At 48.7% G+C, this 23566-nt stretch overlaps 2 protein-coding genes across 9 annotated transcripts; one reads left to right on the top strand and one right to left on the bottom strand.

The window, feature by feature from the left end:
* Positions 470–19951, bottom strand: GOLGA2 (golgin A2). Of its 6 annotated transcripts, none has more exons than XM_021414281.1 (28): positions 19820–19951; positions 18632–18754; positions 18217–18297; positions 15971–16105; positions 15334–15377; positions 15139–15202; positions 14612–14671; positions 14083–14163; positions 12279–12317; positions 11565–11627; positions 11240–11333; positions 10465–10571; positions 9781–9839; positions 9219–9360; positions 8189–8278; positions 7894–8001; positions 7710–7797; positions 6873–7219; positions 5964–6077; positions 5445–5669; positions 5098–5197; positions 4920–5008; positions 4157–4310; positions 3948–4015; positions 3295–3397; positions 2990–3096; positions 2613–2781; positions 470–2509 (listed from the first exon to the last, which is right to left on the bottom strand). In XM_021414281.1, exons 1-28 carry the CDS (start codon positions 19865–19867, stop codon positions 2259–2261), a joined length of 3153 nt encoding a protein of 1050 aa, XP_021269956.1. In that variant the 5' UTR covers positions 19868–19951; the 3' UTR covers positions 470–2258. The 6 variants fall into 6 exon arrangements, with proteins under 6 accessions (XP_021269956.1, XP_021269957.1, XP_021269959.1 ...); XM_021414282.1 differs by having other exon boundaries at positions 6873–7216; XM_021414284.1 differs by lacking the exon at positions 14083–14163.
* SWI5 (SWI5 homologous recombination repair protein) lies at positions 19839–22663 on the top strand. Of its 3 annotated transcripts, none has more exons than XR_002443709.1 (4): positions 19839–20516; positions 20633–20681; positions 20783–20895; positions 21535–21563. XR_002443709.1 is itself a non-coding variant. In XM_021414300.1 (4 exons), the coding sequence occupies exons 1-4, from the start codon at positions 19866–19868 to the stop codon at positions 21966–21968; spliced, it is 924 nt and encodes a 307-aa protein (XP_021269975.1). In that variant the 5' UTR covers positions 19839–19865; the 3' UTR covers positions 21969–22663. The 3 variants fall into 3 exon arrangements, 2 of the variants coding, with proteins under 2 accessions (XP_021269975.1, XP_021269974.1); XM_021414300.1 differs by lacking the exon at positions 20633–20681 and adding an exon at positions 21904–22663 and having other exon boundaries at positions 21535–21629; XM_021414299.1 differs by adding an exon at positions 21904–22663 and having other exon boundaries at positions 20633–20895; positions 21535–21629.

Raw genomic sequence — 23566 nt, 5'->3', positions numbered from 1 at the left:
ATGTGTTCGGGTGAGGACACCGGCTCCCGGGCCAGGCAGCAGGGGCTTCCCCAGCACCCACAGCCCCGCAGGCGCCTCGTCCTGCCCCCAGCTGCTCACCCTGCACTGCTCCTGGCCTCTGAGCGTTTTGGGGCAGAGGGAGTTTAGGTGCTGGAATTTGAAGCTGGAGTGATCGCTTGCGTGTCTGCGCCGAGCAAAAATAGGGTCAGGGAAACACAGCTCAAGGGAAAAGGATAGAAAGGAGTCTGGGGTGCTGGGGTTCGTGGGTGAAGCTACGAGCCCAGAGAGAAATCTCAGGCCTGGCACAGCTCTGGCTACAGGGAAACATTCATGAAAGCACAGTGAAAAGGGCAGCAGTGCTAAGGCAGCGGCTTGTAGAGCTGCGCCCGGTTGTTGTTTGTTTTGAATAGAGAAGAATTCATTTTTTTGCCAGATTTCAAGGAGATCTGAACAGAACACATCTAGCCAGTACCCATCTGAATGAGTTTATTCAGGAAGCATGTTTGTAACAGCACTAAGTCACCTCTGCACCAGCCTGCAGAGCCGCTTCAATGGTCTCCTTCACAGAGTAGAACGCCCAATAAATATTTATCCCATTTACAATAATCTGTTTAAGTCACGCCCCTGCCCCTTTTAGTTATGATACAGATTACGAGCAGCCCCAGCCTGCAGGCCAGCCTCCCCTGCAGCAATGTACAGCATTTTACACAGATACAGTATGTACACGGCCCGTGTCGCTCGTGTTGTGCCCTTCACAGACAACACTGGAGACATTCAGATGAAGAGTTCAAAAAAAAAAACCAACTTCCACATTCCTCTGGTGGGTTCACAGGAAAGCACAAATTGTTCCATACACACTTTGTTTTTTCATAGGGAAAAAAAGAAGGAAACAAACCGTTTCAAAAAGCCTTAATCTACTTTTGGCATTAAGAGAGAAACTCCTTCTACCATATTGCTAAAGCTCAGCCACCTAGATGCTGAGGAAGAGTTTTTTTTCCTAGGTTTGGTTTGTTTTTTTTTTTTTTTTTCCTTTGTTGTGGTTGACAAATGCAAAACTTGATTCTGCATTCCTGTGGTTGCAGCTCTCAGCTTGGCCGCTCGGCTTCCACCGCCACGAGCTGCAGGATTGCAGCCAGGGCCCCTGCGGTTCTCCCCTGAGCCCCGGTGCTGAGGCTGTAACCCTATTTAAGAAGAGGCGGTTTGTGCCTGAACCTGTAGGTGTAGGTGTCTGTGCACTTCACCTGAGGCCCGGACACCTAAGGGAGCTGCGCTGCTGCCACTCCAGGAGCTCTGCTCACCACTTGTTTTCTCCTCAGAACAAGGCCTCTAGCTTCAAGGCATTGTTTGCTCCTACTCCCTTGCTGCTGTGTCCCAGCAGTGGCAGTAGGTGGCAAAGGATGCTGGATTCCACCCGTTTAACATCTTTCTTACCAAAATGGGAGAAGAAATTTAAGCAATAGATAACCTGGAGCCCAGGACTTCAAAACAGAGCATGTTTATTAAGTGGTTTCCTCTTCCTTATTTCTCCCTGTTGTTTTTTTTTGTAATAAATAAAACCTTCAGACACACACAAGTGAAACACATCATCCTTCAAAGTGCAGTTCCATTTCCACCCCCAGCTCCCACTAATCACATAAAGCTTTGTCAAGTAACCAAAGAGACTCTGAAGGCAGCCCTCAGCCCCGGCCCCTAGCGCTGAATGAAGCTCTGTGTGCTGCCTAGCTAGCCAGAAGCCTGCACCTTGTGGCTGTTCAAGGCTGGTTTCAGATACAGTTGCAAGAGGAGGAAAGGGGGAAGTTTTAAGATGCATGGCGTGAAACAAAACCAACCATCCCAAGAGTTTGTTACCAGAGTTAGTTAGTTACTTTGGGAGCCTTAGAAGGAAACAGGCAGATTACAGTCGTGACTGATGGACGAGGGCTGCTGCTCAGTCACTGCTGTGAAGCTGCGTGCTGGCCAGGGATACAGGACAAGGGCTCAAGGAATTTGCCAGAAGTCACAGAGTCCCTTCCCCCCAACCTGCACCAGGCCCTGGTGAAGCGCCAGCACCACGCAGCCTGTGCTCCAAGCACACCAAGTAACAGAGGGAAGAGAAGGAAGGATGCTCGAGTTCCATCTGATGCAGTCCCTCTTTCCTGCAGCCTTTAGAGCAGGTCGCTGTTCTGACCCAGGGTGCTGAGCAGCAGTATGGGCACATACAAGTCAGTTCAGTCCTTGCAGGCTCATAGAAAATTGCTGTAAGAACAAACTGGTGCTACTTAAACCACCATGATTTTGACCTCGTCATTCTCATCAGCACGGTAGAAGAACGGAATGCAGGGGTTTTCCAGCAAGGAGCCCGACCTCTCCTGAGGGTTCTGGATTTCTCTGAGAAGCTGCATTATTTGCTTTGCTGTAGGGTCCTCTTGGCTTGGCTGAGCAGCTTTAGTGTCAACAGGGTAGAAACCAGATTGATGAAGAGCAGCGGCCTCTTGCTCTGCTTCATCTGCTAAATTCACTTCTCGTAACCCTGTAAGGCACACAGAAGACACAGCAGGTGAGCTGACTCCTCCCATCCACACAGAGACCTTGGGTTATTCCATTTTACATAACTTGTTCTGTCTCCAGCTTACCTTCTCCATCAGTAGCATTCAGTTCGATGCGTCTCTCCACTGGAAGTGTGTTTTCATTCTGGCTTGCTAACAGCTCTGGGTTTTGAGCAGCTGCTACGTACTTGCTGTACCATTCATTTCTTTCCTTGACCAGACGCATCACTAAATCCTGCAGTTCCAGTAATTTTATCTGCACCAAAGTAAAGGAAAACTTAAGAAGCATGCATATCCCCGTGGCCACAAACACTGCACTTTAGCTTGCTGTTTTGCCACTGTGAGAGCTCCAAAGTTAAAGCTAGCTGAAGAACAACATATGAAGGTTTACACTGTGCAGGTGCTCCCCAGGCCTGCCTACAAGTGTACGCTGTATTTGCAGTACTACAGAAGAGATTCCTTGCCTTCATCTCTTCCTTATCCTGAGCCAGCCTGCTGATGTACTCTTCTTTCTCCTGGTGCCGCTGTTTGAGGATAGCCCTTTGACTCTGATATAATGCTATATACTCCCCTGGAACACAAGAGAAGCATAAGGAATAAATGAGATTGAGGTACAAGCCTTACCGTGAGCATAAACCTGTGCTGCACGAGGCCCCAGCACATCCAACCCTGGATTGGAAGTCTAGCCTAGCTAGGCAGCAAGACTTGAACTGCTTGGTATTTGGCAGACTCAGCTCCAGAAGCTATAGCTTGTGTTGTGTCAACATACCAATGGTGTCTGTTTCCCCAGACAGCTGTATGCAGCGGTGTTCCAACTCCTCTAGCCGTTCCTTCAGATCAGCTTTCTCCTGCATCAGATCTGTGAAACGGGACTGAACACAAAAACTGTTATTAGTCACCTCAACTGCTCACAGACAGGAATACCCGTGTTACAGACAGCACCCTCCATTCACATCGGTCTGAGCCTAGGGAACAAATCTTGCTGCCTTTACCACTGCTCTGATTTGGTAGTAAAAAGGAACAGAGCTACAGAAGGTGTAACAAAGCATCTCTGCATTTTGGGAAGCAGAAGGACTGAGGGAACAACGTGCCTTCCCATTGCTGGGGTAGCACAACCTTGGTCGCACTTAGTCTGCAGTTCTTAGAGATACCTGCTTCGTCCCAGCAGTCTATTTTTCAGCTATTTCTTTAGGAAAAGAATATAGATGAGTGTTAGGCCCTTACAGCCTTTGGGCAGGGTAGGGGGAAGCTTTCCTATGATGAGACAAGTCGTGAGGAAAGCTGTTTTTTGGTAGCTTGTCATCATGGAACATCTGCTACTTATTCCCCTACAATTTGTGTGTGCTACAAGAGTCTGGCACTGGATGCAAGTCTAGCTAGGTGAGGTAGTGGGGCTGAAAGAAGAGGAGATCCTCTGCTTACCTGCAGTTTCTCCATGGCAGTTTTCAAAGCCTCATGAACCTCCACCGGAACGCTATCCATCGTGGAATCTGGAAAGGACACGTGTAATTTACAGTCCCTGCTTACGTGTGATTCACTCACAAAACCCACAGGTCTGTTTCACAGAGGCCAGGGCCAGGCTGGGGCACGTCTCCATACTCACACTGCACCCAAACTGCACAAAACTTTACCTTCACTCAGCGTGACATTCCGCTGCTGCTCCTGCCGAAGAGCTGCTATTTGCTGCAGGAGGCTTCTGCACTGCTGCTTCTGAGCAGCCAGCTGCTGCCTCATCTCCTCTCGTTCCTTCTCCACCTGGGACATGGCAGACGTCAAGAAAGTGACCTGAGGTGAATTGCAGAGTACACATTAGTGCTTTTCCTGCATGAAGCGTGATCAATTGCACATCACAGAGTGAAGAGAGTAACAGAAATTTACCCCATTTTACTTATGGATAGGAAACCCATAGGACTAAACCAGGCAGCAATTACTGCATGCTTTCTCATTCTCAAGTAGCACAACTCACTTCTTCTCTGCAGGTTAAACCTGAACTCCCGCAATAACTGTTTGATCACAGCATTTTCCAGTTACAGCTACACTTACAGAAAAAATTAGAAGATGTTCAACACCATTTCCAAACTGACTTCCAAACTGAGGAGAACATCAATCACCACAATAGTTAGAGCCACTCTGCCAGCAGAGTTGTCTTCATAATTAAAGCCACTGCTGGACTTCCAGCCTGTTTTTCCAAATATGCTGTAGAAATCTTGTTGGGTTTTTTTGCTGCTGTGCACAAGGGTCTAGAACACTTTGCTGTGCCTCAGCTGTAGGGATCGCAGCTGATAACAGCTTACTTAATACACACTGCAGAACCTCTGCAGTTTAATCTGCCTCCTTTTCTAGAAATTTGTTCCCAACTGAGAACAAAGGGCTTTTCCACTCGCTAAGACTCACCATTTCTTCATGGCTTTCAAACTTTTCTGGGATCACAAATGAGGCGTTTTTCATTTCTTCAGTCATCATTTCACTTTCAACTCCATCCCCTGTAGAAGAAGGGAGGTGAACAAAGAGGTAACACCCCAGAGAGCTCAGCTCCACCTCCCATCCCTGGAGACCAGCTGCAGCTACGCACCGTCTAGTCTCTGCAGCATCCTGCCATCCAGCTCTGCTGCTAGCTGACTGATCTGGGCCTGCAGCTCTTTGTTTTCCTTTGCTACAGCTTCCAGACTTTCCTGCCAGAGAGAAGCAGAACATCAAAGAAAGAGCTCTTCACCAAAACCTGCACAAGCTGAATTGAAAACAGTCACTAGCAGTAGCACCACAAAAAACAAACACACACACAAACAAAACCCAAACAGTGCTCCTGTCCAGACAATTATTGTTCATTTCTAATTCACCTCTACTGCACAGGATGTAGTGTAATTAAGCAATTAAGTAATTAAGCCTCCAGTCTTTCCACTTGCCCCTCTTCGTTATTACCTTGGTCTGCTGCAGTTCCTTCAGGTGCATTTCCACAGTCACCTTCCCCTGAACTTCCTCGTGCTGCAGCCTGTCCATTAGCTGTGTCTGAAGCAAGTACTGCTTTTGCAGCTCCTCCCTCTCAGCAGCCAGTTGCTGGTATGCCACAGTATACTGCTGTAAGTGGCCGTAGTACTGGTCCCGCTGCTCCTGCAGAGCCCGAGCCTCCTGTGTCTTCAGTTCCAGCTAAAAACACATGATAAAACCATCAGCTCAAATCATTTCTGCCAGAAAAGATGATGACCTGTGTGGCATGATCCAAACTGTCAGTGTTGCCCCAAAGCCACCAATGAGGCAGGCAGCCACCATCTGCCCCCACATGCTGGTCCCCCACATCAGACAGCAGATGACATGGGAGGGCTCCCAGCTTGATCGTTACAATACCAATTTCCATCTTTCCATCAAAGTTTGGTAAGTTGCCAGCTCTCCTTTGCACAAACTGTTGCACACCTGCCCTGCCGTCCCACTGCTGTTGCTTACCGTCTCTTTGAGCTCCCCCAGGTTCTCCTGCAGCTGCCCAAGCTTCTTAGCCAGCTCCTTCTTTACATGTTGCTCTGACTGTAGGGCACTTGTAACCTCCATGTTTTCATTTGTCTGCAAGAATCCAGAATCATTGTAGAAGGAAATTGCCCCAACCACCATAAGTATATGCTCTCATAAACTAAATCAATAAACCACGTTAATTCCTGATACTGTGGGATACCATCCCTTGTGTTGTTCTGAGCTGAAAGTAACAGCAGTAATTAACTTTTAAAAAGGCTCAGTAGATGGGAGAAGAGCAAGGGGGAATCAGTGCTGGGACAGTGCCAAGAAGAGGCCTGGCACATCACACAGCCTGTCAGATCCAAAGCAGACGGGTGACATCAACATGGCAAATAAAGCAACAGACATTCAAAACCAAGAAGACAAGTTCAGAAAGATCTGAAGAAAAAACAGTGACCAGACCACGTGTTATGTGCCAAGGCCCCAAGAGGGGAAGCTGCTACACTGAAAGAAGCAAGAGTAAGAATTCAGCGTCAGGACAGAAACGATGACAGCAACAGGACAGAAAACTCCTGAGAATTTCTTCTTCAAAAGCAAAGCTAGAAGAATACTCAGGGGAAAGAAACAGCCTGACTGCCAGTGGAGAAGAAAAAGGAAATGGCTCTGGACAGTGATACTGCTTTGTGTGCCAGAGCACCTGAGAGTGTAAGGAATTAGAGGGCACCTCCGGGTAGGGCAATGTATATCACAGAAGGCCAAGCATTCGTAGCCCCACGGGACAAGAGGTAGATAACGTTTTTGACAGTTGTTTGCTTTTTGGTTTGTTTTTTTTTTTTAACATCTGTGCTACAAAAGGATTGCACCAATGTGGGAAACAGCAGGAAAAGATTCCTGAAAGAGACATACCAGTTTGACAAACCCATTCTGCAGCTCAGCCAGCTGCTCCTTCAGCTCCCGATTTTGGCTCAGTGCCCTGCTGATTGTGGCCTTGTCGCTCTGCATGCTCTCCAGGATCTGCTGTCTGTCCACGGACTCCTCGTTGTAGCGCTGCACCGTCTTCTCGAGCTCCAGCAGCCGCTCCTCCTGCTCGCGGTTGAGGTGGCTCAGCTGCTCGTTGTCGCGGACCTGGGCCTGGTATTGCCCATGCAGTTCTTCCTTCTCTTGCTGCAGCCGCTGGATCTCTTCCTGCAGACTCAGCTCAGCTGCTGTAGGTCCTGCTGGTAGGGATGGCTCAACATCCATTGGTTTCACTGCTGAGGAAATGGAATCAAAAGCCGATCAGTCAGAGGGCTGAATCGCTTGGGTAGCACACAGAGCTATGCAGGACATACCCCACCCTGCAGGACTCCGTGACCCAGAAAGTATCACCAGCTGCAGAACTCAGAGGAGCAGGGCACTGAGACGTCCAAAGGAGCAAACCACCCCAAAACCACACAGTGTCCTGCTGCGTGCTGCTGCCTCCCTCTCTCAGCTGCAGCAAGAGTCCTGCCTACCCAACACCATGGGTCTGACAGCACAGCCATGCAGGTAACTAAATACATAAACCATTTGCTGGTCAGTTACTTGAAGTAGCTCACTTGCTGTCTGCTAGAACAAAAGGTTTCTTAGGGCTACCAGTCTTTCAGGTCTCGTCATGGTTTGAGAGCATCAGACCTACTCGTACATGTGGAAATACTTGTACAGTGAGGACTGAGTTAACCTGCTGGTACTCTGCAATATGAAGCCCCACTTTGGAAGTCCTACCTGATTTGCTCAACAGCTCTGTAACACTGGTTTCCAGCTCTTGAATTTGGGCCACATGCTTCTCCTTCTCCTCTGCCATTGTGTGGACCTGCGAGGCCACACAAGCTGAAGTTAAAACAATGCTCATGGTGAATTTACGCCTGTGTTCATTGGGAGGGAGCTGTGACACTGCCTGTGAGGTTACCTGCTCAGACAGCTGCTGTACTCGCTGCTGCCAAATGCTCCCCTCTTCCTTCAGTTTCTCCACGTACTGATCTCTTTCTGCCCGGAGCTGGTGAAGCGACTCTGAAAGCTGGTAAAAACAAAACACAAGGAAAATTGTACCAGCTGGATAAATTAAAGGATGGCCGACCACTTAAGGGATAAAGCCTGGGGAAATTAAGTGTTAACACAAAGCTCAGGCTGCATTCTTCTGCCACACAAGTTTCTTTAGAGAAGCCAGGATTTGGATCACCAGTGCACTTACATTAACAACTTACCTGAGCAATCTGGGTTTCCAGGCTTGCCCTCTCTTCCAGCGCCATCTGCAACTGCTGGTTTGCATCCACATTCCCTGACTGATTTGAAAACTGCCCACAGAAATCAAAAGGTTATGGCAAAATGTTAATATTCAATTTCTGTCTAGCCTCTCCCCTGATTTTAACCTGCCATTTGATCCGTGTTATAACCATCCACAGTTCTTTAAAATGTTCCAACTCATTGTTAAGTTGATTGAAAAAGAAGTGGCATCTACAATCAAGAAGTTCAGATTTTAGCCCTGTAAAGCAAGCTGAACTAGGCAGCTCCTCGCTTCCATTTTGTATTTACTCATTTTTAATTAAGAAAACGGGCTTTAGTCAAATCATTTGGTTCAGAAACTTTACATTTCAAGAGTCTGTAGTACGCGAACTGGTCAGATGGCACGAATATTTGTGACCTTAAAGGTTGTCAGACATGTCAGGAATTTAAAGCCAGTGTCTGGAACATGTCAGTGGACTACGCAGCAAGGCTGGTTCAGGTAAGACAAAATACTTTTCCTACAAGAGTAGCAATTGGCTTTATTTTATGGGTAACTTAAGCCACTGCCTAAAAACAAACAAAAAAAAAGTGAGCATTTTCTTCCATGGCAGGCTCACCTTAACACTGAGCCTGCTCTCTGACAGCTGGCTCCACATATCCCCATTTTAATTATCTCACTTGTCTTAACTTTACCCAGCTGACCTTCAAGTTGCCATTGTCCAATTTACCTCTTGATACGATAGGTGCAAGCACCTCTACTCAACTTGTTTCTCAGTGACACTGAGCAACAGCTGGAGCAGACTGCTATCACAGTGTCTTTCAATCTCCTGCTCCAGCTCCGTGGAGCACAGCCTCCCTGCTCCTCAGAGACCTCACGGAAATCCTCTTCCTAGTAGGATGGGATGTTATGCCTGCCTTTAAGAGCAGTAGTTCAGTCCTGCCCCCAGTGTAAGGAAATAAGTCTTAAAATGATCAGTGTGGTCTGCTCCCACATCCCAGCAGTGTGGTTACCTGCTGAATCATCAGTTCGGCCATTTCCAGTTTCTTATGTAAATCTTCCACATCCAACTTCATGGCTGAGTTCTCAGAAACCAGGGAGTGGAGTTTCTCTGACAGCTCCGAGTTCTGCTGCTTTATTTCCTCGCTACCTTTGCTGAAACAAACACAAAAAATTCAAGTGGCAGCACTGTATTTTCTGTGGGTTTGCAGATGCCCATGACATAAATTTACAGCAGCTAGAGTCATAGAAATGTTGACTGGAAGAAACCTCTGCAGGTCATCTTGTCCAGCCTCCCGCTCAAAGTGGGACTAGACTACCACCAGCTCTTGTCAGCCACAGCTCTGTACAGCTGCTATGAACATTTCCAAGGATGCAGACTCCACAGCCTCCCTGGGCACTGTGTTCCAGTGCTGTACCACACACCTCATCTTTTGTTGTTGTTGTTAATTATTATTCTCACATTGAATATCTGGTTTCCCAACTCACCAGTCGTGGTCCAAGCCCCTTGCTAAGCTTTCTGGCTCTACTGAGAAAAATAGCATTAGTCTGGAATAATATGCAAAGCAGGCTTACCTCTGTTTGTACAATTCTAGTTTCAGGTTGTCTCTCTCCTTCACCAACTCTTTGTTATGCTGGAGAAAAAGCAAATGATCTTTTCAATTACAGACTTCAGCCATACAAATAAAATTTTCAAAGATTACCTTATTCTACCTTTAACAGATTAGCTAATGCAGAAAAAGTCTGAACTTGAGCAAAATCCCCAGGACAGGTTTGCTTAGAACCTATCACTATAGTTGGCTGGCTAGTGCTGCAGCTCATTACACCATCAGACTGCACAAAGCATGGATTTGCCAGGAATTCATCTGCTCAGTCTTTCTGAACGTGATGCTACTAACTGATGGTGAGGTTATTTGTGCAAACTTCTGGATGAGTATCAATAGTAAAGTGTCTGTTTGATGGAGACCCTCCTGGGATGAGGTGTCAGAGATGCTTCTGTTGTGTGGAGCTGGCAAGACTCATGTAGAAAGGTGCCAGATCTGAAGACAGCCACTGGGCCATATGATTAGTAGTCACAGAAATCTGAATGAAAGGTTTCCCATGATGAGAATACAGGGCTTTACAAGGTTAATTAACAATTAACAAGGTTAATTTCAGCCTCTTCTCTAAGCAGGGACTACAGACTTTGTAGTAGTGGAGCGACAAGCAAATAGCCAAAAGTGGAGCTGCTAATTAAGCATAAAGAGAGGTGGTTCTTACCTTCTCTGACTGTTTTTGCTGCATAGAGATGGAGGACAACGTGCGTTCCAGCTCCGATACCCTCTGGCGAGATGACTGTAAACGAGCAGCAAGGTCTTCAGCTTCTCCTAAGCAAGTCAGAGCAGAGTCAGTTGAGACTAAACCACAAAGGGATTTTTGGAACAGGCTAAACAGCACTTTCTGCTTTGTCAACAAGCTCTTAAAACACTCAGAGCCGGCAGCACAGAGCTCTGTAAATGGGCAGACCTGCTTCCACTCCTGGCCGTACGGGTGATTCACCAGCAACCTTGGGCAGAGAAGCCCTCTGTCAGTAACTGCCTTTCTCAGGTTTAGAGGGAGATGATGAAATGTCCTTTGCAGAGCAATAGACACAATGTTTTTTCTTCTACAAGAGTAAATTGCTCAAATTTAGTTGAGAATGGAAGGCCTGGGTAAAGCCTACATTAATGTGACAGCTGTGTGGGAGGAAGGGTGATGAAAGGGAACAAAGTTTTAAAAGAATCCGAAGAAAGTGAGAAAAGAACAGTCTGGGGTAGTCACCAGGCCCAAGCAGGGCTGACAGGGCTTCAGTGATGCACAAAAGAACCTCAACTGCCATGGGATTACCATGCTCCAATTTGGGGGCAGCTACGATGACAGAAGCAGTGACAGTGCCAAGTGTTGCTCATTAAGGAACCAACGAGTGCTGTGAGCTGGCTGCCAGCAACCATCATGCCTCTGACTTGAAATCCACACTTAACCAGCAGCTTGAGCTGGAGTGCTCCGAGTCAATTACCTGATTTCTGCCGTGCAGCTTGCTGAGTATGTCCAAGGGCTGTCTGCAACTCAGATTTCTCAGAAACTAGAATTCCAATTGTCTGGATATGAACCTTGGAGAAAGAAAAAGGAGCTCAGTGCAGGAAATCTTTGCTTGCAACCGCAACATCCCTGCTGCCACAAAAGGATAATTCAGTAAGACAAAGAGCTCTTGCATTTAAGTACAATCTAGCTAACTCGTTCCCCTGAAAGAATGTTGGCTTCCAAGATGAAGACAGAGTGCTCAGTAATCCAGAGAAGGACAGCAGCCAGGTCCTATTTCTGTAATGAAAGCTCTGCCTTACCTGTAGCTGTTCTCTCAGTGCTGCTTGCTCTTTAGAAAATTTCTGTTCAAACTCCTTCTTTTCCTGTGTAAACAAATGATGCCTGTTCAGCACAAAATGGCAAACCCCTCTTGGTTTACATCAACAAAAAAAAACAGTGATTCATTGGTGGTGCTTCCAGCATCGAACCAGTATCATGATTTTTAAAAGCCATACTTCAGTCTTTCATTTCTTTAACTACTTTATTGGTTATCCATCCTAGAATGGCAACAGTAGGTTCCTTATGCTGGCATGAACACGGCAGTGTTTGGAATGCAAACTACTGGCAAGGCCTTAAACTGTAATCTGCTGCTTCCACTGCAGCCTTCCAATACTTGAGCATTTAAATCTTATTTAAACCTTATCTTTCATCAGAACAAGAAAGGTACCCACCAGGCCTGGCCCACGAAGTCTAAACACTCGACCCTACACTACAAACAGAACTGAATCCAGGATGATCTCCAGGGAAGTGATGGAATCACCATCCTGGAGCTGTTTATGAGATGTGCAGACATGGTGCTTAAAGACACAGTTTAGCGGTGGACTTGATGATTTTAAGAGTCTTTCCCAACCACAATGATCCTACAGTTCCATAAGACAAGATCACATAGGCTGGTGCCACAGGCCGCTCTGCTTTCTCTTCCTCAGAGGAACATATCTATTTCTATCTCTATCCAAAAATAGGACACACTTTACCTTCTCCAGCTGATTCACTGCTTCTTGGTTCTGCTGCTTCTACAGAAGAAAATGGATGCATCAGTATTAGGACGAAATACTCTCATACTGCTGAAGCATATTTTCACTTCACTGAAGTAGTACACATGCCCAATTAATGCAAACAGTTCCCATTACCTTTTTATGTAGAAGACTAAGATCTTCCTATCTATTACAATAACAGATTTGGGGCTTCCTTTATGAATATGCCATACACGTTCTTCATTGCTCAGTACGTTACTGCAGTTATTCACAAACACCAGTACAAAATCCCTGTATGTATCTGAGCATCCACCAACTTCAGTTACGCTTCCACCCCACGTCTATAACATCAATCATAACCCTGATGCATTAGGATAATGACCAAAAATGCATTAAAAAAAAACCACCCAAACCACAGCACACTGTTTTGCTTCAGCTGAGACTTAAACTTTTATCCCATGTGGCAACTGGCCTTTAAATCATGAAGCAGCTCACTTATGCTGGCAGGCTCCTGCAAAAGCTGGTATGAAAGAGCTGAAGCCAACTGCAGAGAAAGGGGACCATCCTGTTCCAGCCAATTTTGGTCTTGTGGGTGAATTCTTTGGAGTTTTATTGACTGTACACAGTGCATCTTTATATACGGGGCAAAACAGACCAGACCTGTCAGCTGCCACACAAACTGTGTGCAGATTTGGCTGGGGTGCAGTGTTTGCTACTTGCTGCTGCTGTCCTCGTGGCAGTTTCTCACAGATGCCCCATATGTAAGTTACATGCATGGTGTCTTTCCCCTTTCCAAAGGACAGACATTGGCCCATTTTTACCACTTCTGTTTCAAGCTCACTTTGAAACATGACTGCAGCTGGAAAGCTGATGAATTAGAGGATTTGAGTCTAACAACACCAGTGCAGAACACAACCAGAAAAAGGAAAACAAGACTGCAAATGCAGCAAAGGCCCTGTGTAATTCCAGGCAGCGTTTATGTGCCTGTCACAAAGCAGGCAAACAGGGAGAGTCCTGGGCAGGCACTGCCCTCCCTACCAGCCACTCCTGCAGCCCAGCTAAAAGACACAAAGAAACAGAATGGAACCAAAAGAACTCAAAACCAAAAATAACACAGGAGGGGTTGTGGGGCGCACTGGGAAATGGTGGACTTTGGAAAAAGAGTAGCGTGAGAGGAACAAAATGGGGAAAAGTGTTTCAAACCAAGAAAGGCTCTTTTCAGACTGAAACAAGTCCACTTAGCTACGTTTCTTGCAGTGTTAAAGCTGAAGGCTGAAAAGCAGCAGCAGGAATCCATGCAAGCCACAGGACAAAGCAGTTCATTCATAGTGCCAGGAGAAGCTGAGGATATGATCAGACACCAGCCCCAGGCTCTCTCTTAGACCTATTGCTCCCACTCTGCTAATATATTTAGAACAGCATCACCACCTGCAGAAACAGGATTTCACACTGCTGCCAGCACTGGAATTCTGTAGTTCAGAGATTCAGATCAGGCCCAGAAATAACTGTTTTATCAGGATGCTTCTCATCCAGAGAAAACACGATGAGAGTGACACAGTAAATTTGAGAAGAAACAGCAAAACTGTGCTGCTTGTTCCTCAGAGGAGCTACTACATCCATAAGTGGCCTAAGATTTTGATCTTCTTCACAGTTCTCCCATGCAGCCCATTTTGTTCCACTCAAAGTGCCATGAAAGCAGCCTTCCTTGTGGTGCTATAAGAGAACCCGTAACCTCGCAGACACCCAGAGAGCATGGAGGAGCAGCAGAGACAATATCAAACTGGTTGGTTGGATTGTTTCTTACCAATTCCTCTATCTTTGTAATGAGCTGTTTGTTAGTTAGATTGCTGGAATCTAGGGCTACTGCCAGCTCCTGGTAACGTGTCTGACGGGCACATGCAGGCAGGAGAAGAAGGAAGGGGCAGAAAAGGAGGAGGGGAGGAAAAAAGCAATAATTAAAAAGGACAGAAAAATAATAAATCATTATCACAGTTTGATAAAATCAGATTTTCCAAACAAATCTACAGATTCAACATGAGTAGCTGGGACATTAACATGTCCTTTCTAAGCTATTTTTTTGACATATAAGTGAGTCAAAACTAAGGACTACAGTTGCACTGAGGCCAAATGATCCCATGCCCCCCAGAAATATGTCAGATATCTTGGAAATTGCCACTCCTGCTGACCACAACTGCCTGGTTACAGCAGAGGGCAACACTGGTCAACAATGTATGTGAACTGTGTGTTCAGTTAGGTCTCATTAGCACAGAGTCCCAACAATTGACTTAGACTAGAAAATAAGAAAAAAAAATCATAGGCTGAGGACAACTTACTTCCATTTCCTTAATGTTTGTGGAAGAAACAACACTTTCCCCATTCACATACGACGTAGACTAGAAGAAAAATAGTCAAGTCAGTCAGTTTTATTCCCCCAGGCAATAAATCACTATTAAGTTAGAACTATCATGACACTTCTAACAGAGCATTTCACTTCCAAGTACCACAGACAGCCACAGAAAAAACACTCTCCTGGCTCAGGATAGATGCAGAGTCTCCCTGTGACAAGCTGATATGAATTATGCAAATTGACTTCAGATTCTTTGCCACTAAATCAAGAATCCATCTTTCCATGAATACACGTCGTTCATTCACCCACTCTGCCCTTCTTCCTACTGCTGAAATTTTAACATTCCTAACAGTGGAAGTTCAGCTTCTCAATGCTTAAATATCTCACTGTTCAGTAGGATCACTGCAGACATCTCTGACACTGAAGTGTTTTCTTGAGCTGGCAGCTTAAAGATCCTCATCAATCAGACACCACAAAAGTTATTAGGACAGATGGACCAAAATGAGGGTGTACCTGAGAAACCAGGCCATTGAGTTGTTCAGACAACTGGCGGAGACTTTCTGTTGATGACAGAGACCTGGGAACAAAGAAAGAGCTCCCGGTGAACTTTCCTCCCAGAGCACTGCCCCAGTCAGCAGAGCAGCAGGGAGTACTAAAACTTCTATTTGTCGGGCACTTTGGGATCCTGTTGCAAACACACACACTCACCTGTTCTCATCCAAAGCGTTTTTACGATCCTCAGCTTCATGAATCTGTGGATTAAAACAAAAATTTACAAGCCTGTTCAAAAAGATGGGAATCATGTTTGTGAATGTGTCAATAAGGCTTGACTACATCTGAGCTCAGGTTCTGCAGCACCTGTAATGAACTGCTTCCCAAAGAAAGATAAAACTTCAGACCACCAGCTCAGTTCCCAGCTTGCCCATAATCTCTCAGCATTGAGAGCCTAGGTTTCTTGGGATTAAGAGGCTTAAGTGATACTGGCTTTGTATTTGCTGTTAGCATTTATCAGAATAATCAGCTGTGCTTTGCTGGAAAGACTTCAACAGAATCTTTAAGCAGTGAAAGGAAATGCAGATTGCTCCAGCTAGCTGGAGACCTTCTGTGTTATTAAGAGTGCTTTCTGCTAATTAAATAGGAGAGAAGGGGAAGAGAATCACAGCTTTGGAAGCAGCAGGGACGTGTGCACGCTAGTACCCTCCACTCTCACAGACAGATGATGGTTAGATGGAGAGTGGAGAACGTAGTATATTTAACAGGAGACGATGTGAGCTAGTGAGGAAGATTGTCCTTCTCAGAAAAAAGCCACTAACCAGTGTGGAGATACTGATGATGACTCACAAACCTGTGTCAGCTGCGTGCTCCCAGGAGCAGGCAGGACAGAAGCACAGCTAGGCAGGCTGCTGCTGTTAGATAGCACAGGGACATCGGCAGCAAGCTGGTCAGCATTACGAGTGGCAACATCACTGTCAAAGTATGCCTGTCACAAAACACATCACAGGAATTACAGCCGACGTGCAAAATGAAGGAAACAAGCACAGACACATCACCTTGCAGCAGGCCTGTGAAAACTGGACAGATGTGAACAAAGTCGTGTAGAAACACGTGGAAGTGAATCTATGTCCTCCCCAGAGCAAACAGGTGACTGCATCAACCCACAACCAAAAATCATCCCAGCCCTATGTCCTGCTAGATCCACTCTGAAGAACTGTCCCATCATCACAATCACTTCTCTAACACGGGGCGACGATGTCTCCCTGCTCTAAGCTCACACTCTGGATTTTCTGCAAAGGATTTGTCAAAAAGTGAGCAAGGGGCAATGCCAGACGGCATTGCAGAGCAGTGACCTGCTCTGTACAGCACTGCCCTTCACTTGACTCTGGGGAAAACACTGATCACTGTATGCAAATTAAGGTGGGAAAGAACAGGTGAGTGACTGGGACAACCAGGTTAGTCAAACTCAAATGGCAAGCTACGACCAGACATTCAGAAACAGGACATCTGGGAACAGGCCAAGACGAGCCCGGCTGGGAGCAGGTGCCCGCAGCCCTGGAGAAGCTAGGAATCCCACGGCTACAAGAATCTAAATAGAAAAGGGCCTAAAAACTATTTCTGGAGAGTGATGAAGGCTCTCATCCGGCATTCGGGGGAGGATAAGTAACAGCTGACGACACCTCCACCAAGCCACGGCGAACTGGGCAATTCCAGCTATCCTGTCCAGCAGCACGGCGAGCCATACAAACCCACAGCAGCGTCCTGCTGCTTTATGGCAAGTAGTTTTATTTCACCTCCAGCTCTGACAAACCATCATTTAATGACACTATAAAGCAAATGAGCAAAGCAGCCAGCCCCACCAATGTACTGCAGCTCTCTGCAAATCCATCTGAAAGAGCTCCCTTTTACTTCAGTCGCTTCTTTCTTGGCAGTTTGCATGAAACAAGAACTCTCTGGGCATTCCCTATTTACCTGCTCAGCCCTTCATTCATGAATCAAGCAGCCACGGGATTACAGCAGTAGCGAAGACAGATTTAATGAGAGTAATGAGCTGGAAAACTGCAGAGGGGAACAAATGGAACTGCCTCCATTTTTTTTTTTTTTTGGAGGACAGACACTTGTGCTCTCAAGGAGCAACATATTTTAGGTGCTTAAAGGAAAGTCAGGAACTCCCTTGCTTATTCCAGGTACAGGTTACCTCGCCTCTGCTTGTTCAGGCTCTCTTAAATGTAGAACATCACGTGGACCTCTGCCCAGGACATCTCCAAAACACATCCCTAATTTGTTCTGATCCGAACATTCTTTTCGCTTAACGCTTCAAGATGCAGAAGTCGGTAACGCAACCACAAGAATGCCCTCCTTCTGCCTCCACAACACGCAGCTTTAAAGTAAATTAATAACAAAATAAATATATAGATAATAAATCTGCACCTGAATACATTCCCACTGCTCACTGGACTGCTTCCTGCCCTTCCTTCTCCAGGAGCGAGGGAAGATGCTCCAGCCTGCAAATGCTGTACTCGAAATACCTGACTTCCCACCTGAACACATTTAAAAGCGTGCTACTTGCCAGACTGTGCATCACCTGTGCAGGTTTCATCACCCCTCATAAAGCGAGGTGGCTGGAATAACTACACAGCTTGCTGAGGGCAGCCACCCGAGCAGGCGTGAGCAGAAACCTGCCCTTCAGAAGCACGGCACTGCAGTAAATAAAGCAATGACACACACCAGGAGAACTACAAACTACAAAGGCACTACTCCTTCCGAGCGCAGCATCTCTCAGCAGTTAACTTGGTTTATTGCCTCACCCCAAACCCTGTTTGTTCTTTTTTTTTCCTTACAGCTCGGCTGTCTGAAGGACGTGTATCTGACATGGTTAACTTCTTTGCGTTTTTTGACAGAAAACAGGAGGAAACAAGCACTTACAAGCGATGGAAACGCATGTTAACAAACGGCCCCGAGTTAATAAAAACGGCAACAAAACACAGCAGGCATGCCAGAACAAGGCTCCATCCGAAATGGAAGTCAGGGTAAACAGATCCCGAGCATGCAGAGGGGACAGCGAGTCACTGAGAGGGACACGGAGCACTGCCTCACCTTCCTTTTGTCCAATGAGGGTATGGCTACCCCATTGGAGCGGTTAAGGTCTGACACCAGCACCTTCAGAATGTTCTGAATCTAAAGGAGGCGAAAGAAAAGTGGAAAGAGAAACGGCTCAGAAAAGGACAGAGAGAAAAACGCCCACCGAAGGCAGCCAAAGAAACTGGCATCGTCCAGCTCCCGAGGAGCACATGTCTCAGAACGGCAGCTCTCGGCGCATCCAGGCTTCCATTACAGCTCTGAATGCTCCAGCACTGCTCCTCCACGCACCCTGACTCACATGCTGCTAACACGGGCATCTCAGCCACTCGTGTTACACTGCACAACCCTCCACCAGCCGCAGTCATGCTGTTTGGGAAACCAGAGAGCAAGGCAGAGGGAAATTATCTGGGAGAAAGAGGGGGACGCTCACGTTCTCTGGGGACTGTCGGTCATCGTTTGTGGGAGTCTCGGGCCTACTTCCTTCCTTAGTTTTTCGTTTTTTCTTGGCTCCCGCAGTTGCTCCAGGGCTGTTCTTCTGCTGATATTCCTTCAGCTGTGAAAAAAAGAATAACCTGAAGTCCAAACAGGACATGTCTTCTATGAATATAACGTCAGCAACTAAACAGCAACGGAACGCTGGTCAAGAAGTCAGCTGCGGTGTGACGGGAAGAGAAACTGTCCTTAAAGAGCTTGTTCTCCAATATAAAAAAAATGTACAGATATCAAAAAATAGTTCAGGGACTCCTGAAGTGAGAATTTGATGGGTTTATGACAAGAGGCTGAGAGCTGTGGATGTTCAACTTCGGTATCCAATTAAGGAAGTCCCCCAGGAAACAAGAAAAAATATCTGTAAGTCTGTAACTAACAGCAATAAGGAAAAAAGAAGGATAACGTGGAACGCAAACTGGAAAAGCAGCATCTGATACTAAGATGTGAAAAGAACACTGAAAGAGCTGAAGAAAGAAGACAACCTTCCCAGAGAACACGGTGATACAGACGCTGTCACCGCCCGCAGGGACGAGCAATCTGCGATGAATGTCGATTTAGAGCCGGTTTCGCCCAGGAAGGGCTCTGAGCGCAGCGCTGCCGAGCGGCCCGCTGCCCCCGAACGCCCGCAGCGCGGGGCCCGGTGCGGATGGCGGTTCCTGCGGCCCCGAAGGCAACCACCGCCGGCAGAGACCGCAGGGCCGCGCTACCACGTCAAGGTGAAAAGCACCGTAACGAAAAGGATCCCGGCCTCGGGAGGATTTCAAAATGGAAGCCCGAGCTGCTCCAGGGCACTTTCCCATTCGCTTGACTTTGAGACAGACGGGCATCGCGCTGGGACGCGAGGGGGCTGAACTGCCCCGCGAGAAAAAAAAAAAAAAAAAAAAAAAAAAAAAAAAAAAAGGAAAAAAGGAAAAAAAAAAGAAGAAAAAGAAAGGGGAAAACAGAGATATATATAGAAGAAACCCAAAAGGGAAAGAGAGCAGCAGACACAGAACGCAGGCAGCAGCGCAGGCCCGGCCCCCCCGGGCCGCCCCCCACCGCCGGGGCGCCGCGGAGCGCGGCGGGGCTGGGCCGGGCTTCCCCGCACGGCTCCGGGCACGGCCCCGCGGCCCCGGCCCTCCGCCCTCACCTTCTTCTTGGCCGCCGCCAGCTTGCTCTGCCTGCTGCCGTCCGCCATGTCCGCCCCGCGCCCGGGCCACGTCAGCCGCCGAGGGGAGCGGTGCGGGCGGCCGTCAGGCTCCGCCCCGAGCGCCCGCCCCACCCCGGGGCCTGGGGGCGGCCGTGCCCCTGCGCCCCGCTCCGCTCCGCTCCCCTCCCGGCCCGGCCCGGCCCGGCCCGCTTCCCCCGGCGCGGGGCGTGAATGGCGGCCGGGCCCGCCCCGTGTCCCGGCTCCGGGCCCGCCCACGGCGGAGGGGAGCGGGATCGCGGTCCCGGGGACGCGTCTCGGGGTCACCTCCGCCCCCGGAGCGCGCGGCTCTGGGCTGTCCCGGCGGCCCCGCTCCGCACCGCGCTCGCCACCGCAGCCCGGCTCCTCCCGCAGCACGCCCGGCCGCGCGGCGCTGGCTGCGGGGAGGGCCGCTCCTTCCCGCACGCTGTGCCCCACCTCGGCGTCCCCAGCGCGTTCACGCGGAGGAACGCATTCCTCGGCGCTGAGAGGGCACAGCCGGGCCCGGGACTCCAACTCCCAGCGTGCCCCGCGGCGCCCTCACTCCAGCTCCCAGCGTGCCCCGCGCCGTGCCCGTGCTGGCGGTGCTGGGGGAGGTGGCGGCCCTGGCGGAGCGGTGTTCTCCCCCGTCGGGGCGCGTGGCGCCGCCCGCTCAGCGGAGGTAGGAGCGGCTCGGTTTGGTTCGGTTCCCTTCCCGTCCCTTCCCCCTTCGCGCTGTCTCGCAGCGCCCCGTTGATGCCGCCAGGCGCTGACGCGGGGCTCCCCGCGCTGTTTCAGGCCGCTCGGCGGCTCCCGGCGGAGCGGCGGTGCCGGCTTCAAGTCCCCGGTGAGCCGCTGCCCCGCCTCGTTTACCCTCGCGCTGCCCGCTGTGGTAGCCGCGTTCCCCCGGTGCCCTCAGCGGCTGCCGGACGCGCTCTGTCCCCGCAGGTCCCGACCCCGCCGCCCCGGCCGCCGGGCGGAGAAGCGCCGTGCGATGACATCGAAGCGCTGAAGGAGAAGGACCGAACTCTGGACCGGGAGATCGCCCGGCTGCTGTCCGAGTACGGCCCGCGGGGTTACAGCGATGCACGGGCCGGCAGCTGGGGCGGGGTTTGGGTGGTGGGACACGTTGGCTACAACAGGGAGTGCTTTGCTGGTTGTTTTCCCTAGAGCTTGGTTTCCCGGGAAGGCTCTGACCTGACCTGCTGAGGTAACGGTGTATAAATCGGGAATTAAGCGATGTGTTTTTTAGCTGGTGCCACCACACGTCGCGCTAGCAGAGCCGCTTATATGGTGAGACCTCAAACTGAGGCCGTGGCTTTGCACCACTGCCCAGTCCGGGCCTGGATGAGCGTTTCCTTCGCTCTGAGGCGATGTGCACGTGTTTTGAATGAAGTTGGGGGGTTAATCATAGAGATGTTAAGGCTGGAAAAGAGCCCTGCCATCCCCAGCGGGCCCCACCATGCCCGCTGCCACGTCCCTGCAGTTCTGGAGCACCTGCAGGGACAGGGCCCCACCGCTCCTGGGCAGCTCATAGCCACGCCTCACCGCTCTGAGAAGACGTTTTTCCTGGCATCCAACCTGAAGCCTTTGTTCTAAGCAGTCAGAGGGTCTTACCAGGCTGGGTCTGCATACCTCAGGTGTCCTGACGCCTTTGTTCGGCAGTGGCAGCGGTTTTGACCTTTGTGGCTTTGTTACAGAGGCTGCAGCGTGGAGGAATTGGAGAAGCACATCTCTCTGCTCCATGAGTATAATGAAATTAAAGATGCTGGACAGATGCTGCTGGGCAAACTGGGTAAGGAAGGGAAGGCTACTGAAGAAGCTCTTGGTGAAGTAAATCTTATCTAAAAAGAGACACTATGACGCTATGTTTCAAAGAATCTTCAGTGTTAGGCTTCCTCAACAAAAAAAAAAGTGGCGGGGCAAGGGGGCACAGCTGGAAAGGTTTGATTTCTTAGTTGTGCGTGCTTCTGTGGGATAGCTAGAGGCTACTGGGAGGAAAACACAAGTCTTTTCTGACTTATTTGCACTCTCTTTAACGAAAGCAATGGAATGTCTTTCTTTTCTAGCTGTTATCCGAGGGGTTACCACGAAGCAGCTGTACCCTGAGTATGACCTGGAGCTTAATGACTAGCATGGGACCCGCAGACGTGACTGCTGCAGGGCCGTTGTGTTTTGGTGTTGCACCTGTTAAGAGCCAGCAGAAGCAGAAGTATGTCGAATTTCAAGAGAGCAAGTTGAAATTCAAGTGCAATTCGAGAGCAAAGTGAATTTCAAGTTAGCAGCCGCGTTTCTCAGAAGCTTTGGAATGTGCAAGTTATGGGTGATACCAGCTCATATCGGCTCATTCCTGCTTGTGGGAAAGGGATGTTGGGGCTGTGGACTCGGCATGCTTTCAGCTTGCTCTGCTACCTGAGAAACACTATTTCTAATTGTTATTTTTTAGTTGGAAAGCTTGTCATCCAAGGCTGATGCTAAAGCTCTTCCCAGTGAGCCTTTGCTTCTCTGCAGCATCCAGGATCCGTCTGGGTGTGTAAACCTGCAGGTGGAGCAGCTGCTCTGAATGGATGGAGGAAGGAAGGGCGCACTGTGTGCGGTGTGACAGCTGCTTTGTCAGGAAAGCCATCGGGAGAAGGGAGGACCGAAGGCTGCAGGTGTGATGATGGTTTGGTTTGGTTATGATTGGACCTGGAGGAGTTTGAGTGTTCAGCATTTTTGTACTTAACTGCTGTAATACCCAGAGGTTTTGTGTCGGTTCTGTAGCAAACAGAAAGTTGTGTTCAACTGTCTGACCCGAATAAAGCAGCCATTGCGTACCTCGGTAATTCACTTTGAGAGCGTACGACACATGAAATGAACTTGGGAACAAATTCTTAAACTGTGTTCTATTCTGAGACAGCTTTAAGATCTGTTATTCAGATGTTTTCTGAAGGCTCTTAAGGGGGATGGCATGGCAGCACTGCTGCTGGGAACGAGAGCTGCAGAATTACATTTACTCATTTTTAAATGTGGAATCACTCACTGTGCAAGAGAGCAGTGTCCTAAGCACAGAATTATGTTGAAAGCATGAGTGTTTGGGTGTCAGCTCCTAGGACTGAGGGTGACTGCACCACCCAAGTTTGTCTGCTTTGTGCAGCTCTGACTGCAGACCTGTTGTTCCTTCACTCAAGCTCCATGTCCTGCCCGTTCCTACTTCCCAGACCTTCCTGCCAAGCAGTTTTCCCCCCTTGCTTTCAGTCAGGACCATACTGCAGTCTGTTCTTATTTCTGAATCTGAAACAAATGAATCTGTCTCCGCAGTGGCTGGATATAAAGGGGTCAGAAAAGCTGCTGGTGACAACAGTGACAAGGTGTTTGGAAATGGTCTTTTCTTTCTCATTGGGAAGTACATACGGAAATTCCACCAGTTTGCCCAAGGTGTAAGGCATGAAGGATGAAGCGTGTCCCACTCCCAAAGCTATGGAAGGTTATTTAAGGACTGAGAGGTCTGTGTTTCCTTCCCCCCTTGCAGAAGGGCTAGGATTAACACTTGCAGTCACGCAGGCATCCTGCCAGCTTAACCACCGATGGTTTCTGCTTCAGTTAGCACAGGACAGCTGTCGGGGAAGGCGTCCTGATCTCAGACTGCTGCCCACAAAGGATGGATGCACACAAACCAGGCAGCCAAGAGCAAACCGCCCTTGGTGAGGCTCTGCAGCGGGCACGGAGCGGTGCTGCGTGGCGGCTGCTATG

Source organism: Numida meleagris, chromosome 16, assembly GCF_002078875.1.
Source record: "Numida meleagris isolate 19003 breed g44 Domestic line chromosome 16, NumMel1.0, whole genome shotgun sequence".
Classification (NCBI taxonomy): domain Eukaryota; kingdom Metazoa; phylum Chordata; class Aves; order Galliformes; family Numididae; genus Numida; species Numida meleagris.
This window is presented reverse-complemented; position numbering and strand designations above follow the sequence as displayed.

What these genes read in the sequence shown, in the direction of transcription:
- SWI5 (XM_021414299.1), top strand. Translation starts at nt 19,866, where the DNA reads ATGTCCGCCCCGCGCCCGGGCCACGTCAGCCGCCGAGGGGAGCGGTGC. An exon ending in GCGCCGCCCGCTCAGCGGAG is followed by an intron (nt 20,517 to 20,632) that starts GTAGGAGCGGCT and finishes GCGCTGTTTCAG; the next exon opens with GCCGCTCGGCGGCTCCCGGC. An exon ending in GATGCTGCTGGGCAAACTGG is followed by an intron (nt 21,630 to 21,903) that starts GTAAGGAAGGGA and finishes TTTCTTTTCTAG; the next exon opens with CTGTTATCCGAGGGGTTACC.
- GOLGA2 (XM_021414281.1), bottom strand. Translation starts at nt 19,867, where the DNA reads ATGGCGGACGGCAGCAGGCAGAGCAAGCTGGCGGCGGCCAAGAAGAAG. An exon ending in TGGAAACCCAGATTGCTCAG is followed by an intron (nt 8,002 to 8,188) that starts GTAAGTTGTTAA and finishes TGTTTTTACCAG; the next exon opens with CTTTCAGAGTCGCTTCACCA. An exon ending in TTGAAAGCCATGAAGAAATG is followed by an intron (nt 4,311 to 4,919) that starts GTGAGTCTTAGC and finishes AATTCACCTCAG; the next exon opens with GTCACTTTCTTGACGTCTGC.